Here is a 20,583-nt window from a genome sequence, read left to right as displayed (position 1 = left end):
TGCACAAGCCGTTCATCTTTAGTTCAGAGTCATTAGGAAGCATTCATGGAATAGGGTTGAAAGTTGGGCCATTTTATCTCGGCGCAGTTTAATTGCCTTCAAGCATATAAGAAAAGTGCTCGTTAGATGCGCCACTCTGGCTCTTACCTATTGAACAGTACCTTCCTAGGCCTTTGCTGGCCCACATTCTGTCATTAGGTATGATTTCGGATACAAAATGCTCGCCAAGGCATTGCAAAACAACACAGACCAGACATCATTGCTTCTGTATAGCCACCGCTTACTAATTTTGCCCAGTGTTGGCAGATTGATGGGATGGCGTCACCCAATGTTGATGAAAAAAGACTGTTGGCTAGCCGTAGCTTATAACACCATAATTGTCTTCAGTAAATCTCGATACAGTGGTTTAGCTCTCTTGCGATGTCTTGTGAACGGAATATGCAAAATCTGCCAACCAGTGATTTCTTTTTTTTTCATGCAGTACTACTACGCACTGTATCCGTTTACGGCAGCCGGCCCTCACCAGCTCAGCGTGGCTCAGGGGCAGGTGTTGCTGGTGATCCACCAGTGTGATCTGCACGCCAACCCCGAGTGGTGGTTCGTCCAGGATCGTCATGGAAACCAGGGATATGTGCCCGGAAACTACTTGTACCGCTACACCCTGTAGTGTTGATTGGTGTGAGAAGTTAACCGAGCATTTGCTAGCCTCCTATCCCGGTCGAATCACACTGGTGCTGATATGAACTGTGCCCGTGATGACACTTCATTCAGTTTTGAAAGAACAACCTCATGGACTGCATCCAATTTCTGCTGCAGCTAATTCCCAAGCCTCGGCTGTTTTTGGTGGTTGCATACCACTACAGCGTGTGACGCCCGAGCCATTCTGTCGATGTCCACAAATGTTTACCTGTCTGCGAAACCACACAAGAGTACATGTGTTATAGTCTTACACAACTAATCAACAAGTAGAAATGAGGCAACAGGGGTTCATAAGTGATCTGGAACTTCTGGTGCAACGCTTTTCCAACATAGTCATCAACGACTGACCTTTGCTTCACCGATACAAGTTTTTCCATTTCCCTGGTGATCCAAGTCTCTCATTGTGTGGCCCACTTCAAGAGGCTCCAATTCAGCTGTAGCAACTGACACTTACTTGTTGACAATAGACGTTTGTCTGAATGCAGTCCTGGTGATAATGACTGCATGCTCATTTGCCGATAATTTGCTTGTCGTAAGCATAAGAATGTCAAATTGTGTGTGTGCACAGCTACCTCATGCCGTTAAAGTCACCGGGTCGCACACTGCTGCATACGACGGTGACGCATGTGGCAGCTTTCAAAATTTGATTGCAGCTCATCGACAGCCTCATCTGCCACTGCCCATGGATTCTTTCTATGCTCGGCTTGTTGCCATTTATTGCTTCTGACGAAGCTCGCACACTTTATTCACATGTTTCTTTCTTTCTTCTTGTTGTTTCATTTTTTGTTGTAGACAGCTGTGGCATACCGCAGTGAACGAATTTTCAATGGTAACTTGTTTGCTGTTATTGGCTGCTCAAGTAATAAGGGATCCTTTCTGCGTTACGAAAAATGATTTTGAATTGTCATTTGTGTTTCAAGCCGCTCTTTAAAAATTGGGAAGTTATGAAAGAGCCTTTACGTACAAAGTGACAAGGTAGACACACTGCAATTGGGTGCTGTCCAGCAGCTACTGCTATCTTGTGTTATACCAAGATGTTTCTTTCACAATAACGTTGAGGTAACACCTTTTTTTCACCACTGTACTGCCTGCTCAATTTGTGCTGTGTTACTCACCAATTCAACGGTTTCATTTATTGGTGAACGGCTATGAGTCATTCATCTGATTTCAAAGCTTCATCTGATTGTCGGACAAATGCTATTTCTTGTCTCATACTTTGATACAAAGTATTATTGCAGGGCTTGATGCTAAGCTGACATCAGTGCTTAGGTATTTTCCGCACAAGTTGATCCATACCTGATTCTCGTTCTCTTCAGGTATCGATATTGAACATGCACTGGTGCTTTCTGGCAAAAAGGAGGGATTTCAGAGAAGCTGGAGCCACTGCTGGTTCTGCAGTTTTGTCGAGTGCAGTCGGTTTTATATGGAGTTATTTGGGCTGAGAGGCTTAACTGCAGGAAGACGCATAGAAACGCCTATAGCTTTGGCACTGATCATTGTCATTCTCGAAGCAGATGCAAGGTCAACTGAAGTTTCTAAGACACTGATGGAAAACATAGTTCCAGAGGCTGCAGGGTAAACAATGAAATGTTACTTTACGCATTTGACTCAGCTGTTATTACACCCATAACATGTATAGCCACGAGTTCAAATCGCAGAGTAAGTTGATGGTGCAGTGTGCCAATGGCAAGGTCGGTTGAAGCAAGGTGCTAATCTTTAAGCTAGTGTCATTGCATGCTCACCTAATTAGGGAAAGTGATGTGTCGCTCAGAACAAGTAGGCGATGGGACACTGCAGGGCCCATGCTTGATTTATTGTTTGGATCGATCTGTAAGCTGCAGTACAGTTGCTTCAGTTTACAGTGGCTTCAGGTCAAGTATAGGCTGTAGAAATTATGTAGCCTACCAGCAAAGCTTAGAAGGAAAGGGGGAGGGTCGAAATTGTCACGTTTTCATGAGCAGTGGAGGCTACAGTTTTTTTCGTAGAAAAAAATTGCCAACATTTATTGAAGCTATGAGGGCGGAATCAGTGGCTCAGTCCGAGCTGGTTGGTACGATGAGCTAAGTGAGCGCTCTGCATGTAATCTTGTTCCTGTCTTACCGGTTTCACTACGAGTGATATTTGCAGCCCCACATCTACTCTCATAGTGCCTGCTCAACTGGAGACATTAAGTAGCACAAGACATTTGGTACTTCAGTGTGCACAGAACAATGTAATAGATTGCTTAATTGGTATGGAATAATAAATTGCTGCAGGGGAGCGAGAGTTCAAGCACCTCTTGGCATACTTGCCGAGTCGCTGTGGTTTCTAACCATCTGTAGTGCAGCTTGCCATCGATGCTGGTGTTAAAGCAAAAGGGAACGGTCATATTAAATGTAAACGACGTGTTTTCCTTCAAATAAGCCTCGCCTGTAAATCAAGACTTTGAATTATGTGAGTCTCTAGCTATGCTATTTCAGCAACAAGGTGTGTAAAGTGATCCCTAAGTCTACTTAGAGCATCTTTGATGATGTATAGAAGGTAGCTACGGTGGCGTCATTGGTGGTGCAAAGTGTACTTGATTGTTCTTTTTCTGTTATGTTATTGTTCTTGCTTGTGATATCATTGGCAGCAGGTTTTGTGTGGAGTTTCCTAAAATTAACTAGAAGGGACTCTGGCGCTGCGATCGTTCGGCAGCCATGGGAAGGATGAGTAGTACACGGATTTGCCTAGTCTTCGTTCTTGTGGGTAATGAATCGTACTTGTGGCTTCATTTATTGCCGTTTTTCGGTTTGTTTCGAAGAAAAGAACAAGCCCTTTTGAACCTCATGACCCGATTTGAAATGGTAAACTTAAAAGAATAAGGTGGTGAAGTGCAACAGCTGAACATTTGCCAATTTTCGTTTCGCGAGAAAACAGCTCTAAGCCGGACAAACACACACTGAGCCAGAAGTACGAAGATTAGACAAATCCGTGTACTACCCATTATTACCATGCTCGCTGATGCGCCATGCGTTGCAGCTCCCATAGACACTAGCGCCAGAGTTCCCTTCTAGTGCATATTTAGGAAACTCTATGAGGTTTTGAGTCAGTTCTTTTACTACATTATGAAACTTTCAGGATGAGTAGTTGTGATTGCATGGTCTATTTGTACCCGAGCACCGGGGCACTATTATGCCAAATGCCAGGAGAACATCAGAATTACGTTCACCAGCTCACACACATCTAGGACTGTGGCTGCAGTCATTCCATGGTCGGTTTGTACTTGAAAGCGTGTTTGGTTGTTTGTTGGACATCGTGCACTGTACAGACTCTAATAGAGCATAGAAGTTTGTCACCACTTCCTTTGATAAGTTGTTTGTAGGCACATCTTTTTTTTTTTCTTTTCAGCACTATATATTATCTTGGCCATGGCAGTTCAAACGAAAAATCTTAGTGCTCTTTCAGTGCGGCAACCTATTGCATTGCACATAGTAAACTAAGCAATGAAATACATACCATAGTTTTATTTTTATTAATGGTAATACAAAGTCAGATTATTGTTAGCGCGGTTTTTGAAGTTTCTGTGTTTCTGTAAATGTGGCTTTAGAATGCTATTTTGTTGGCATTCTTTTCGGCGCTGTTTCTACAACGCTTACAATCAAGACTGAAATCAAAGTTGCTGATGAGAACAAGTTCCTTCGTTAGCAATCTACGATTGCTGCGCTTCGTGACCAGCCCAAAATAATATTTCGTTCAGTGTGGTCATTACGACGTAACCATAGGATATGGGATTTTATGTAGATATAGTTGTACAGCTAACTCAATTGTAATTAGTATAGGCCATTTAGATGGCCTCTTGTTCCAAAACACTAGTTCATTAACGTACCTGTAGTCTTGTGGTTATTTTGTCAGAATAGTGTTCACTTGCGTGGCGGTCGAATTTGTGACAGTGCTAGCGGATACATCAGTTACTCTTTCTTTAGAAAACACAATTGATATTATAAGTTGTATAAAAAAGTGCAGGGAGCATTATTCATGCGCTACAGGATTTGCACGTTTTCTTCAAGTTTACAAAACATGTAGTCGCGTGACAACGCAGTCAAAATACATCGCGACGCAGACAAATTCAAAGTGATGATCTGGTGGCATGTGACATTCTGCATTTTTTTATCTTTTCACATTTTTCTCTTCGCATTGTCGCAATAGTTTTATTAACAAGGTCTTCATGACAAGAGCAGCTGTAGTTACACAAGTCATGTCGACAGCTGTGAGGGATGATTAAGGTAGCTCATAATAATCTGTGCAAGGCACGATATAAGCCAAGATGTGGAAATGGCTTTGTACATGTAAGGCACAGGACATTCTAGACAGATGCACATCATCCTTAGTATATCTGCGTGTTTCATTTTGTTTGTGGATTAGTGTTTATTTTAAGCTGCCAAGTTCAGTTTCACACTGCTATTTTTTGCGACAACCGAATTTTTTGCAAAGCATTTGCAACCAGGGTCATGTTTTATGTGTCATTGAACAGAATCTTTTCAAACAAATCCTTCCATTATAAAGTGTACTGAAAATCTAGCCTGACTGATGTTGGCTCTTGGGTGAATGCACTAAAGGTCTGTAGCTAGACAGAAGACTCGTCCTTCCTTACAGATATGATAGCACAAATGTTTCAACACGTGTGTTTTTGTTGCAGCTTCTTTCGTGCTAAACATAGAGATATTTTGTGATTTACCACAAAACTTATATTCAACTGTAGGGAGAGCTTGAGCAGCTGAAAGCAAGTGGAAATTTTCTGTACGACCTCTAGAAGCTCTTTTTTTACTTCCCAACAGTATAAAGCCGCTTGTGCTGTGTATTGGCACTTGTTGATGCTTAAACCCTGGTTTCACCTCTCCTTGAAATCTATGATGCAGTTGGCCTTTCCATAACTTTTTTTTTCTTCACGAAATCTTTGGCCTCTCAATAGTTTTTCTGTCATGCAAGTTAATTGTGAGGTGATTAACATGTGGCAGCTTTGTATCTAGAGTTGTGCATTCTGTGTAAGGGCAGCCCACAAAATGTGTTATTATAACCTTATCATCGTCAATCATTCCATTTTAGTCAACATCGTTGTAACCAGGGTGCGCCATACCTGTGTCCAGTTCTAGTTTAAAAAAAAAAATGTGCCTGTATGCAGCGCTGTTCAGGGTGTGATAAACTCACCCGAGTTTGTTTTGTTATTTACCTCAATACTCGCATCTAGTTTTCTTTTTAGGGGTGCCGAAGCTTATATTTACGTTCAATGCCTTGGGCACACTATGTGCACTTGATGTGCAGCATTTGTTCAGGCACGAACTTGTGTGTGCTTTATAGTCCGCTGTCTGTATAGCTTGTTTGATGGTAGTTAATTATCATCAAGGCACAACAGTTCAACACCCACATTGGCCAGTCCCGCCTTGTGTGCCCGAGGTACTAGTTTTTCTCAGTGAGGTGACTGTGCTGCGTAACTTGCTAATTCGTGTGTGAATTTTATTTGGCAATATTCGAAACATTTTGAAATGTATGTTTTGGTTAATGGCATCGAATTTTATGCATTAGGCATTGTATGAAAATATTAGCAATATGGTACACAAAATTTCGTTTACTGCTGTGCTGCTCCAATTAATGGTGCCAAATCTATGAGCGATTAATGTGAGGGCTCATTATAAAAACTTTATTACATGCTCCAACCTAAAGTGGCAGTGCCTGTGCTTGAAGCTTGTCCGTACATGTATTTCCGAACGGGGCTTGTTGCACATGCCTGCAAAATGTACGACTTACACTTAGGTTACGTATTTACTTCCTCTATTACTGTGATACTGGTACCATACCAGTTGTGTACTTCCTTGCGTCAAAATATGGCATTACACGGCTTCAAAGTGATTATATGTAACGATTTATGCAGGGATCTGCCCGCGTGTAACTGTACAATCTTGTATGTGAATGTACCTGCAGCCTAATGCCACTTTGGTTCGAGGTCAATGCAAATAGATTTTGTTTTGTGTACTTTGCAAGAGCTTCAGAGCACGTCGGTTGATTTTTTTGAGAATGCAACGAGTTGATGGCTTTCCCGTCGTTGAAATCCCCGTGAAAGTCACTATCGTTATTGAGCGAGTTAGGAAGTGTGCACAGCTTGTAGTACTTATACTGTTATGTGGTTAACCGTTTTATAATTCTATTTGTAGCACTTGTTAAATGCTCCGTTCATCGTCATCAGCGCAGAGTGATCGATTTATTCGCGTCACTCTTCACCCTGTACTTGTCATTCCTGCGTTAATTTGTTCCCCCTCGTCAACTTTGTTGCGTTTGTTCGGCTGACATTGTTTTACTACCTTTGTTCAGAGATATTTCAATCAGTGCGCTAGAATGTGAATGCGGGTGGTTGTTTACGCGCTGTATGTAACGTCGATCTGACCCACTGATATTTAATAAAGAATGTTTTGGAAAAAAATACAGCGAAACTGCTGAGTTCGTCTGCTACTTGGTTATCGCTAATGCGCGGCACGCTTGAAACTACGGCGTCGTTGGTGCGCGATACGCAAACGTGAACGCAAAGAATGCTCTCTCATTCGTGCAGTACAGTCAGGTTTAGGAGTTGTAAGCAGCTATTTGTAGAATTTACACTCACGACCACGCATTAATTCTAGCGTCTTTTTGCAGAGGTGTGGGAGTGGATCTGTGTATAACTCCGCCAGAACGCTTTTCATGCCACCCGGTTTAGTAAAAAATAGTTGTTATTGTATCTTTTTACCGTCGTAATAAACCTAATTAGCTCGTTTATTTTCTTTAAATATATCGAAACTGTTTCAGATGTCATTTTTTGCCGGTAGGTAAATGTAACTTAAGAACTATTTTTTCGGACGCGCAATATTTTGAAGGCGTGCTCAGTCTTCTCCAACATGGTGGTTTTCTTCGGTGCCAGACGTGCGTCTACGGTAAAAGCCCCATGTCCGGAAACGATGACTCGTTTGTGAAACAATCGTCCGAGTGAAGAAACATCACGCGGACTACTGCACAGCGACGTGAACCTCAAGGTCTGTGTTACCTTTGAAACCTCCGTACGCCTCGTATCACGATTTCGCGACTTCGGTGGTGTCTCTAGGCCTAGCAGTTGCATTACTAGCCAGTCGGTGTTCCTCGTAGCGGCGGACCGCTTTTGCCGTTTGGGAACGTTCACTTTTCTAGCTCCGCGGCGTTTTGTTGCTAACCGGTGTTGAAAAAGTGTCTCGACTGCATTTTTTGAAAGCTCGGTTTGCAGGCTGCTCAGAGCAACTGCTCGATCGCGCTGTGCCTCAAAACGATGCTCCTTGGCTTCGTCGTCTTCGCGCAGCCAACTAGTGCTCGTGCAACTGTTAGTAAGTTCGACACAAACTTTATTCGCCGCTGTAAATGTGTCTTGAAGCTATTTCGGAGATTTTCTTCGGCACAGCGGTGCGAGAAGTCGTCCGAAAACGCGATCCCTGTGAACAGCTGAGACTCGGTTATCGCGAGAGACGCGCTGCGGTCGGTCGAGGGATTCGGTCGGATTCGGCGTCGCATTGCTACGGAACATCCGGAGCCATTCAACGATCATATTACGTATCGATAGGTGACGGTCATTCTTTATCGCGGCGTGTATTCCTTTTTCTATCTGTCTGTTTTCGATTTCCTGGGCCGCTATCGTTCGGGGCCCCAAAACCTGCCCCAGTGAAACCGAGAAAAGCGAAGAGAAGGCCGCAGTGGGAGGGTATGGGGGGGGTGGTCGGTCGGTCGGGCATGCATGGCTTGCATCGGCCATTTTGTGTTTGTTTGATGTGTGTGTGTGTGTGTTTTTTTTGTTCGTTTAGGTTGCGTGGTACTTGTATTCACTGTTAATCATGTACTACGTTTTGTTTTTTTACGTCGCGTGCGGAATCTCACTACCGCGCGAAAACAAAAACAAAAAAAAAACATCGTGTCGAACTGCAGACGCGTCTACCAACACGGAGAGGCGAGGAGGGGCTCCACATGAGTCCACAATCGTTTTGTATTTACTGCCTCCATCTCAGTTGGCTTCATTTGCTCTGTAAAGCTTTTCGGAGCTACGGGGGGTGCATGAACAAGGGGTTGTTTTTTTTGTGTGTGTGTGTGTGTGGGTTCGTCTCTCGTGCCGGTATTGTGAGGTGTTGGTGGGGATCGGTCGCCTTTGCGGTTTTTTTGTTTGTTTGTTATAAAAGCCTCGCCGTAAACTCCCGAACGCCGCCAGAGCTGTATGTTTTGTGAGTGTGTGTGTGTGTCTGAAGCGTGGTTTTAAAGAGCCGTCCCCGTTTTTAGCAATGTGGTTAGCGCAGCATTTTAAGTATGTGTATTATAAAACGGGCGAGGGGGGGGGGGGGCAGACCGTGGTGCTTCGCAGTTTACGCCGTGTTTTCGTCCTTTTTAGACTAAATAGCTCGCGCGTTCGTTCTGCTTTGAAGCTGCTTTTAGTTGTAACGTGGCGTCTTGGTGACAGATTTACTGCTTCCGCGTGGCAGGCGAGAGCGACGCACGGGTACCGTGTCACTTGAAGTTTAGCACCACTTTTTTTTTTCTTTTTTCGGGCTGGGTGCCGAAGGGACCAGGCAGTCGATTATCAGTATTACGTTCTAAATTACTTCGTAGTCCTAGGAAAGTACTGCTATTTGATTGGGTGAAGAACAAGAAAAAGAAAGCTAAAAGCTGGAATGCTCAGACATCGTCGTTCTCTCAAATATTTTTTTGTTCTTTGATAAAGAAAGAAAACGACTAAATAAAGCGTGATCTAACCCAGGTAAAAGCCTTACGAACATTGTAGCATTGATTAGCCCGTGTTTCTATTGTGTCTATCTGCGCTTTTCTTTAGTGTGTGGTTAGGCGATATTTTACACACTTGTGAAAACGTTATTTGTTTGACGGTCTCATTTCTGCTGTTTGCTGCTCTGAGCGGGGCGGTCTCTCGCGGTGCAGGCGCCTCAGCATCTCTCTCCCGCGGATAAATCCCGACGACGCGGGTGTTTTGCGGGCTCGCGCAGACGAATTTGCCCCCTTCGGAGACGCCAAACGTGCACCCTGGTCGGCTTGTGTGTATCAAACGTGGGACCTGCGTGACATCAAAGCGAGACGACGGCAGGGTGGTCTTTTAGATCTGCTACGAAGTTTAAAAAAAAAAAAATGGCTGAGGTTGAACTGTGGTAAAATCCGCAGTTAGCGCGAGCGAAAGGTGCATCGCACGGCGTTGAGGAACGCTTGGAGAGGCTGAGAGACGACCGAATGCGGCATGGTGAAGGAAAGAGTGAATCGAGCGAGGGCCTATCCAGCGCGCGCGACTCCGCTAGCGTAGATTCGCGAACGACTGCAACCTCGCAGCTTAATTTCGTCTTCCGAGTGGTTTAGGTTCCCTTTAAACTGTCGCCTGGTCACGTGGTACCGCAGTGACGCCGCGGCTCTGTGTGACGTCACGCCTGCCGCTCCAGCGGCTCAAGGTCATAGCTACACGATGAATGACCTTAGGAGACATGGAGTAGTCGCTCTGATTTCGTGTTGTGTAATTGTTGTGCTCCAAAATAGTGTCATCTGTACACCGACTAGACCCTCGAACAGTGTTTTCTTTGTATTTTACATTAGTATGTTCAATTAGCTTGGTGACTCGCTGCCATCGTGCTCTTGGCATCTACTGCAGCTCATGTTTTCATTCTGCATCTGTTCGAGCAACATTCTCTGTTAGAACATGTGTAAGCTCCACAACCTATATTGCATACACAGCTGCTTTATTTGGACCACGTATCTACACATTTTTGATTGAGGGAAATTATGTGAAGGGTCTAATTTGTAAGGTTATGACAGTATAGCCGTGGCCACATCTGTGTTGAGCACACGAGGAGCCGGTTTTCAGTCTGCGGGGCGAAACCATGTCAGAGCCCGAAACTGCCTCGATGTTTTGCCCCTCAGAGCGTAAAGCGGCTCCTCGCATGCTCTACACAGATGTGGTTGCAGGTGTACAGCTTCGCACGGAATGCAAAAAAATAAAATGCTATCTAATCTGGTTTGCGTGTCTTGACAAACTAAGAATCTCTGCCTTCATTACAGTCAAAGCTGGCATTTAATAAAAGTATAATGAGCAATACCTAATTCTTGTGAAATGAGAGCTTCAGTTAATGGCTTGCATGTTTGAGCAACTTCAGTGCTATACCACGGTTATAAATCGACATCTATTACCTAAGTACATTATTATATAGAAAATGTTCTGGTTGGCATTTACTTAGAATTATTCCACCGTGAAATTTCCCTCCGGGCGGCCCGGCAAGGCGAGGCGATCATTTCGGAGTGGGGGGATCCTCTTCATTTACAAAGACATTCTTCGTCACTACAGGAACGTTTGTCGCACTCGGAGCGCCCCACCGCCATCTTTCTCGCAGGAGGAGGCAGTAGTGTTACGCCAGCTACAGACATTTCCCAATCTAGTATCACTTCATAAATTCTACCCACAGTGCTATGCAGACCGTTGCCCCGGCTGTGGAAACTTGCCCACGACCTTCCATGTCTCGATCGAGTGCGCTGCAAACATCTTTCCTCCCTTTCCTGCTTTCCTTCACCCTTTACGTAACTAGGAACTGTGGGATGATGCTCTTCGCAATGGTCCTCCGAGCTCTGATATAGTGGGCCCAGCTCGTCGCTAAAGTTGTCCTAAAGACCCCGGACTAGGGGTTCCTCCCACACCCTCATTCTCCATGCTTTTGTGAATAAAGACGTTTCTCTCTCCCTCCACACGTGAAAGTGAAAACCTGCAGACTTCGAATAACTTGCAACAGCCCTACCATGTTAGTCCTTTTAAACCCTTCTCACCCCACTCTGCCTGCCTGCTTATGTTCCCATCCACCTCTTTCCCATTGGGGATGGGGGAGAGTGTTGCCCGTTCATAAAATCACTGCTACTGATAGCAGTTTCTGTCTAGAGTAATGTTCCTTTGTTAAAATGTTTGTTCCAGGCATTCTTAATTTGGCCACTGCTAATCACTCAAAACATTCGTCAGCCTTGTAATAGGTGACCTGACCGAGAAAAGGATATAGGATCCTGGGGAGGAGGAGTAAATGCATGCATGTTACTGCAGCAGATAGAGAACATACATAAAACACACTACAACACTAAATAAAGTGTTTCAATGAGAGTAGAAGTCCGGAATCACTTTTATTGCATGAAATACATAGGCACTTCTTGTCCACAGTCCAAGAGCATATCTGAGGTCAAGATGTAAGCCTTTGGCAACTAACTGTTCAGATTAGGTGTTGAGGCCTGTCTTTTATACATGAAATAATGGGCTGGAGAAGATGAGCGGGCCCTGTTTTCTTGTGCATTGAGCATGCTACTCAGGAACGATTTTACTCCTTAGAGTTTACAGGGATCATATTTATGCGAGCATGGGATCGCGAGTGCTTATACATCTTGTCTGTTTGGGTGGTTGAGTGATCGTTACCCGTTGTGATCAACGTCCAGGAGGGGGGCGGTGAGTAGCATCAGAATGCTGTGCACCATGGAGAAGCCGAGTGTTGGTGGTGGTGCCACGGGGGGCACATGCACCTCGAGTGTGCCCAAGATCATGGTGTTCCGGCCCACCCTGGAAGAGATGCAGGACTTCTCCAAGTACCTCGAGCACATGGAGTCCATGGGAGCCCACAAGGCGGGGCTGGCCAAGGTGGGTGCTGAACTGTAGTGCCTTGATTGGTAGGCTGCAGGGGATAGTGTGCCTGAGCCAGAGGGTTTGTCCATAAAGCAATGACTAGGTCTAGAAAAATAAAATAGATATATTCGGTAGATATTACCAAAGTTCGTCAAAATTGTCACCTTGGGTGTCGACAACCCGCTTCCATAGGGATTATCTCGCTGCAAAGGCAGTCAGCTGCGGTGACCTCTTTCAAAGACATTGTGTCTGTTAAATGGTGGGAACATCGTTGAAACAGATATTTTTCAGGCTTCCCTTGAGCTTTTGGACCAAAAAAGAAGCCTGAAGGGCTTAGGTCAGGGCTGTATCATGGTCACATCAGCCCTGATGTGAGCCCAGCAGTCACCCTACTGTTTTCGAAGCTCAAGAGAAGCCTGAAAGGTCACAATCTTGACGGTGCTCTCGCAGTCCAGTGGACTCTCTATGAAAGGGAGCTGGAAGGAAGGCCTTGCGGGGTGGTAATTGAGTTAAAAGCGGTGTACCACTGCCCAAGAGACCATTTGCAAGAAATTCAGTATGCACTGACCGGGTCAGTACCTTTTACCAGACCCAGTCTCACTACTTTACAGAGAGATCCTGTGCCTGAGTGAATTTCCCTAATTCAGAACTGAAAACGCCGTTCGTAACATGAAAAAAGACATGAAGTAGTTGAAATGAGGAATCCTTCTGGAACCAGCATTTCCCCTTGTAACGCCTCTAGTAATTACGATCTGCCCATCACTTCACATCGATATCTTCATTGGTCCCTGTTTGACTGCATGGTGGTTGCAATCGTCTAACCCTACCTACAACCCTCAATTTTCTCCACGACTACTCTCTTGTTTGTATTCCTTACGATGATCAAGCGCTGCTTCTGACTGAACTTTGTGTTGCTTGCATAGATCATCCCACCCAAGGAGTGGATCCCCCGTAAAGGAGGCTACGACGACATCGATATGGAGATCCCATCGCCCATCTCACAAGTGGTGTCCGGGGGCCAGGGCCTCTACCAGCAGTACAACATCCAGAAAAAGTCCATGAGTGTCAAGGATTTCAGGCGCGTCGCCCAAAGTGACCGGTGAGTGTTTATGATTGGGGCTTGTCATGGCCCTCTACGTCAAAGTGAGGGCCTCGTATAAATGCTACCCTAATATCATTGCTGCATCATCGGTGATTCTAATTCTTTCATCAGTTTCTTCATTGGCTCAATCGATGAGAGTGTGGGAGTTTACATGTTATGTGACTTTGCATGGTTTGCCCATTTCCTGTGCAGTTTCAGCACTCCCCCTCACTTTGACTATGAGGACTTGGAGCGCAAGTATTGGAAGAACATTGCCTTCAACCCTCCAATCTACGGTGCGGATGTGTCAGGATCACTGTATGACCCAGGTGTTAAGGTGAGCCGCTGTGTTGTAGTTAAAAACCTCTTTCTCTTTTATTTATTGTCAAAGATTAAGTGAAAGGCTTTGTTTTTTATTGACTAACTACTTTTATCCTCACTCTGAACTGTCCCAAATAAAGTTAATTGCACTTCCTTCATACCACTGATTTCCACACGCAATATCCGATAGAAAAATATTGTTTGAGCGCACTTTAGTGATCCCCGATGTCGTGAACTGTTCCTGCAACTGCCCTTTGTCATACAGTCGAACCCCTTCATAAGCGACACTGATATAAAAGACAAATGGGTATAGGAGACGCTTGTGTGCCCACAGTAACATACTGGTTGATTCGAAAATGCATACGAGGTACCCTGCTTATAAGAGACATCTCATATAAAATACAAGAATTGCTGCCTGAAGACATTGCCGTGACGCGGGGGTTCAATCGTATTGTGGTGTTTTGTAGCTTAAATCATATACTCTTATGATTTAGCTCTTGGCAGCCATTTGAAACACACTTGCATTTTGTAATACAAACTTGTGTTGGATGCTTTAAGATACATTTATTATATCTAATGTTCACTATAAGTGCATTTTCATCACATGGTATCGCAGGGAAGTTTTTTTGAAGTTTTTCATTATATACAGTAATTTGTTTACTCTGTAACTGGAAAATTAAATGGCATTGCTGCTCAAATTGAGCAACTACTTCTAGTTCGATCGTTTTCATCCTGAATAATGCTACTCTGGTCATTTCTCATAAATGAAACTGCTGTTAAATGGGACATATTTCGTTGGTCCCTTCAGGTTCTGTTTGAAATGTTTACAGTGTTGACGCTAGACTGTGTCTAAAATGGGAAGATCTATAACTGGCATGATTGTTAATGCAAAGTTCACCAGCTGCAGTCTCTTTAGAGAATGTGTGTTGACGAAACTAAAAAAATATACTGGAATGTCGCAGTGCTTTCCATTTGCCTTGGGGCCTTCATGAATTCTGTCTTGACGTGCCGGCATTGCAGGAGTTCAACATCAATCACTTGAACACCATTCTGGACCTGGTGGGCCAGGACTATGGCATCAAGATTGAAGGGGTCAACACGGCCTACCTTTACTTTGGCATGTGGAAGACCACGTTTGCCTGGCACACCGAGGACATGGACCTGTACTCCATCAATTACCTCCACTTCGGGGCCCCCAAGTCGTGGTATTGCGTGCCCCCCGAGCACGGGCGCCGGCTCGAGCGCCTCGCGGCGGGCTTTTTCCACAACACGGCTCAGGAGTGCTCTGCTTTTCTGCGGCACAAGATGACCGTCATCTCTCCCCAGGTCCTGCGCCAGTACTCGATACCTTACAACAAGGTGAGCCTATTATTGCATAATTTAGGGCGTGGCACTCTCCGCTCCTTGTGGAGACTGTTTACAGTCACCGACTAATTTTTCGGACCTGGTGGGGACCGAAAAAAAGTCAGAAAAATCGAGCAGTGCAAAAAATTTGTTTTTGTCAGAAATATTAACTTTATTGCATCAGGCAGACTTTAAAAAAGTCCATGATTCTGCCTTGCCTCATACTACGCTTGGAATCAATTTGGTTCGCCTGTATTTGCGCCAAGGGACATCGTCACCGCGGTGGCGATCTCCGCTACCGACGGCTGCGGGCGATCGTCATAATCATTCGAACCGCTCTCCGGCTGTGGCATAACCTGGCGAAGAATTTCTTCACCTGTGGGCTCTGCGCACGAAATTGTGATCGTTCCCACGAGCGAAAAACGTCATCGTGTCGGGCACATTCACTATTCTAGGGACCATACTACAATCATACATTCACTTCACCACTGCGCAGTTCCGCCTCCTCTCTGTACTGTGCGATGACGACAGTGCTGACCACTATGGCTGACCGAAGACGAAAAAATGGTCCTGTGCCACGTTTTCTAAAACAGACACGTCCTCCAAAACTTGAAATATGACGTTCGCTTTCCAATCTTGGAGGCAGAAAAGCCATTTTAAAGTTAAGCCACTGAGCTTAGTCAATTCAGCGGAAAATCTAACATGGCCGCATCCGTAATGTTCCGTGGCACGGCTGAAAACAAGCGATTTAGTTCGAAAAATCCAACTTTCAGGGTCGAATATGTCCAAAAAATTGGTCGAAAAAATGCGTTAGCCCTATACAACCCTGACTGTGCACTTTTTAAGTTCAAAACATCACACAAGTCTGAATTTTTAGAGTCAGAAAAATCGGTGGGCGACTGTATTAGACGCTGGCATAACGGTCGAATCGTAGCTCAACCAACGGCTCAATTAGTCAACTGAGAGCACAAGCAGTGTCCACGGGCAATGTATGATAAAAACAGACCCATGCAATAGCGTTTGACAAGATGTGCCATGATTGTGTATCACTTCGCTAAAAACTTGAGTTGAAATATAAGCTCCACCCACCATACCGCGTAGCGCCTGCCCTTCACTTTGAAAGACAGTGAAAGACAGTCATGTTGGCTGGAATATGTTCGAACCAAAAGTACCATAAAAACTGAAATATAGGTCGAACTTTCTTTTTTTTTTTTTTTTCAAAAAGACGCAATGAAAAGTCAACCTTTGTCTTATAGGCAGCTGAAGTCCCTCCATTGCCATGATGAGCACCAACAGCGGTGCCGTTGGGCAAGGCTAGGCAAGGCCTACAGTGTTCTAGCAATGCCATTTTGCCTAGGTTATCCGCTGTCAGTCTGCTGTTTTCTTTTTTCCATGTCCTTCAGAAATGAGGGGTAGTTGACGGCAGTTTACGATGGGCTTTAAGAAAAGAGTTATCGAGTATGCCGAAGCGCACGGAAATCTGGCGGCACGACAGGAATTCGGTGTATCGGAGAAAAGCGTCTGATATTGGAGGAGCCAAGAGCATCACTTCACATCTTGCAGCGGTAACAAAAAAAATGCTTCAGTTTCGTGGATGGAACTGGGAACGCTATTCGCCGAGTTCTTCAGGGAGCTCTGTGCAAGGTTTCTACCCATTACGGAGTGCATCCTCGTGAAAGCTATCGAGGTAGCGCGCGACTGGGCTCACGAGAGCTCAATTCATGAGCTTGCCATCATGGGTGGGCCGATTTATGAAGCGGAAGGGCTTTGCGCTGAAGCGGCGTGCTTCCGTCATTCCGTAAACGCTGCATCAGTAGCACATTGGATGGTATGGCGAACGATGCACTCTGGGACATTACTAGCGAAAAACGGACGTCGTTGAACTCAAGTTCGGATGAGTCTGAGTGAAAGCACTTTCTGGCCTTTGGCTACGTAAAATAAGTGTCCAAATAAAAAGAAATGTCAGCACAGTGCATGCGATTGTGCCGCATATTTACCAAGGTAAGGGTGCGCCGCAATTTTTTTTAATTTTGTTTTTCAGCGATTCAAAGTTTGGGGAGGTCAAGCTATATTCCGGTTTTTACTGTACTTTTTCTTGGCTGATGTAAATAGAACGCACTGGCTTAAAGGCTCATCATTACCACCATCATTACCACGTACATCATGGCGCTTTACTGAGTTGTAATGTTCAGAGTTTCAAACGAAATTTGCCCATACATTCAACTTTTCGACTTTGAACAAGTGATACAAACTTGTATCTGTATGGGAAAGTCAAATAATTGGAACTTTCTAGAGGTGCTTGAGCTCAAGAAAGTAAGTGCTATTAAACATTCTCTCTCTCTGAAAGTGGGGGAGGGGAGGACCAGCAATGACTTGGTTCAAGCTGGCATTTTTTCTGAGGTTGTAGTAGAGTGTTCGGACATCAACTGTTTTGGGCTTCCGTGGCAGAAGCTGTTATCCAAGCTTTACAGCAATGATTTCTCGGGTGTGCAGACCTTAGTGTTCAGGGATCAAACCATCTGGGCTGAGCGGTATTCTTGGTGTTGGAGAGTGAATTTGCCATGCAAGTTCTGCAGCACTGTGCAAACCTGCAGAAATTTTTCGGAAGCTAAAAAAAAAGTGCCATGCAATAGAGAAAGGTTTTTCAGAGGAATGTATTTGTACTAAGGGAGGTATTGAAGCCAGGACTTTGCTGGTATACTATCGGTTTGCAAGTGCATATAAACCTCGTAGAATACTTGTTTCATGCTACCTTGAGTTGATTTCTTGCATGATCAGAATTGAAAGCTTCAATTACGCAGTTTCCATTGGCAGATGAAAAAAAAACATACTGTGATCTAGAAGAGAAGTGTGTGATTTGATTGCTCTTTTGTTGAGAACGCAGTTGGTGGGATTGTTTGAAAACTGTCATCATTTTTTGTTTTTTTCAATGTGTAGATAACCCAGGAGGCCGGCGAGTTCATGATCACTTTTCCCTACGGCTACCATGCCGGCTTCAATCACGGTTTCAACTGCGCCGAGTCCACTAACTTTGCCCTGCCTCGTTGGGTTGAGTACGGCAAGCGTGCCTCACAGGTGAGCTGGCAACATTTCAAATTCATTGTGTTTCGTGTAGGGCCTGTGGACAAAAAAGAGCATGTGAAGTGAGCTTATGCTGACGTTTTTCTTGCTATAGTGACTACAAGCAGAATTTGCTGCCTCACACGTGGAATGAAAAGTAAATAAAAAAGAAAAATTCCATTTGTTCTATACTCTATACTAATGTAGCGGGTCATGTAAAAGAAAAAAAAAAAGATAGAAGATAGAGCAGAGTGGGTACAGGAGCTAACGGGTGTTAAGGACATTTATTTAAAATCAGTAAATAAGTGGGCATGAACAACTCATGTAGCGTGAAGGCAAGATAACTGCTTGTCATTATGAGGAACATATTGAACTCCAAAACATAAGGCAAGCATGCGAGTGAGCGGACTGGATTGATTGGTGAAACACGGGACAGGCCTTTGCCTCATAGTGGCCACAGTCAGGCCAATGGAGAGGATTACTATAGTGAAAAGCCTGTTGATTCCCACAAAAACTATGTGGCTCAAAGATAACACTGGGGGTGGGTCCGTTTGACATCTTTCATTGAGCTTTCTTCTTGCCAAACAGTTGGTGAAAACAGTTTCAAGATGTGTGCAGTACGTGCATGGTGCTGTTTCAAACACCGGTATGAGGAATCGTTGAAGTTAAGGGGGGACGCGGCCTTTGAAAACGGAAAAAAATCGCGAAAAAGTAGATTTTTGGGAACCACATATTTGGGCAGTATGTGTCATAAATTACCTTTTCTGTAAATATTGTCTAACTCATCGCGAAACTGTTTGAAATAAAGTTTACAACAAGCCGCCGCAGCCCTCGAGCGACACGGGAGCACTCAAAGTAGCCCAACTTGGCGCGATCGCAGTTTCTCGACCGCTTGACGGAGCTCCACAATTTTGGTGTTGTTTTGTTTGTGAATTCTCGCACTTTCTTTTCCTGCCACCTGCGGCGACAGCGGCAGCACAGGAGAGGAGCAAGCTGCTCATGATAGGAGAGTTCGCGAGAGCTTTGAAGTTTCCCGCTGCAGAAACGCGCCACTGGGATTGGGCGGTGCGCGCTGTTCTCAAGGACGAGTGGGACTCTTCAACTGCGATTGGCTGCTGCGTGCAATGACGTAGTACTCTTGCACATAATGCGGCTCTCCTTCGTCTGCTGCTCCTCCATCCGCGGCGTTCTGCTTGGTATCGTTTATCATTGCAGCCGATCGCATACTCTCCGCGTTTCAACCGCTTTTACGAAATGATTTTCAAACGTCTTGAGAGATGATTTTCAACTCTCTTTACGAGACCGTTCTTGCATTCGCTCGCGATGCGCTGAACGACAAGGAAGGCGCAACATGTGTTTGGTGCAAGGAAGCATCTATGAAGGTTGTCCGCATGGCGAGGCTCTCCGCTCGCATGTGGGCCGACAGTAATCGCGCCGACAGTACATGTGGAGCAGCTTCTTCATCTAAGCAAAAGCGTGGTTGCATCGACGCACCTAGACATGGGACTCTTGCTCCACCGGTGCAAAAATTTGATGTTGCAAGTGGGCCTGGTGTCTCCCGCTCATCGCCAGGGGCTTCCACATCCTCTCTTTCGTAGGCCTCCGAGAGTGCGATCGCGTCGTCAACTGTGCACTTGCGAACACGTTTTTTGACGTGCGAAGAGGCGGCAAATCAACAACGCGCTGCTGTTCAAAGAGAACTCGGCGCTATGCCAGCGACGAAGTGGAAATTTCAGGCGATGGAGCACGACCTGGCCATTCAACGGGCAGCCGAGAAAGATTCATTGCACTTGTAGAAGGCTAAGAATAAATCTTTGGAGAAGACGGAAAGGTAGCGAAGAAAAAGTGTTTCCCGCCTTTCCTCCAGTTATGCTGCGGGGTTGTATTAGATTCGCATATTTGCCCCAAAACTTTCAAATGTCGTTCTCTCAAAATGACTTTTTTGGCTAGTGAGGCTGCTTGTTCCAGCCATATCTGGGGAACCACTCATCCTATTTTCATAAGTCAATTTTTTTATTATGTATGTGAATAAATTTCTCAGGGGGAGACAAGCCCATTTTTTTCAATATATTGTGTCTGTTATTTATGATACCTAATTAAAATTTGATTGTTAATATCCCAATCATCAACACTAAATTTAATGGTCTGCTAAAGCTTTTCATTAAGGAAATTCAATAAAAGAGCTCCGTTACCCCCTGAGATAATAATCTGAGAATTATCATTGTTATATTTTATAGTTCGAGCACCTTTTGAAAGTTCTCCAGGCCTTGAATAAGAGAACCATGAGCACTATTCTGACATACTGCTATAACTGGAGAACCAGTGAACATAACTTAATGAAATTTTGTAGTAGTTCTAATGCTTTACTGTTAGTCTATTCTGAAAATTTTATCGAGATATCTCAATAAACTAGAAAGGTGGTATCTGATGGTAGCCTCCCTTAATC

At 44.6% G+C, this 20,583-nt stretch overlaps 2 protein-coding genes across 12 annotated transcripts in view; both read left to right on the top strand.

Annotated features, from left to right (window-relative positions):
• Window positions 1–7,132, top strand: part of LOC119181760 (dynamin-binding protein) — a 52,157-nt gene extending 45,025 nt beyond the window's left edge. For both annotated transcript variants that reach the window (XM_037433002.2, XM_075875315.1), the window contains exon 23: window positions 482–7,132. In XM_037433002.2, coding sequence (XP_037288899.2) covers window positions 482–667 — 186 coding nt within the window. In that variant the 3' untranslated portion in view covers window positions 668–7,132. The remainder of the gene's footprint in view (window positions 1–481) is intronic.
• Window positions 7,133–7,558: 426 nt separating this feature from the next.
• LOC119180681 (lysine-specific demethylase 4A) overlaps window positions 7,559–20,583 on the top strand; it is a 73,726-nt gene continuing 60,701 nt past the window's right edge. For all 10 annotated transcript variants that reach the window (XR_012886488.1, XM_037431808.2, XM_037431806.2 and 7 more), the window contains exons 1-6: window positions 7,559–7,715; window positions 12,148–12,346; window positions 13,255–13,430; window positions 13,626–13,749; window positions 14,754–15,092; window positions 18,015–18,152. Coding sequence is in view for 9 of the 10 variants with exons in the window: in XM_037431808.2 (XP_037287705.1) it covers window positions 12,173–12,346; window positions 13,255–13,430; window positions 13,626–13,749; window positions 14,754–15,092; window positions 18,015–18,152 (951 nt within the window). In the remaining variant the exon portion in view is untranslated. The remainder of the gene's footprint in view (window positions 7,716–12,147; window positions 12,347–13,254; window positions 13,431–13,625; window positions 13,750–14,753; window positions 15,093–18,014; window positions 18,153–20,583) is intronic.

The sequence above is a fragment of the Rhipicephalus microplus genome, chromosome 10 (genome assembly GCF_043290135.1).
Source record: "Rhipicephalus microplus isolate Deutch F79 chromosome 10, USDA_Rmic, whole genome shotgun sequence".
NCBI lineage: Eukaryota > Metazoa > Arthropoda > Arachnida > Ixodida > Ixodidae > Rhipicephalus > Rhipicephalus microplus.
The sequence above is the reverse complement of the archived record's forward strand: the minus strand, read 5'-3'. Positions and strand labels throughout refer to the sequence as shown.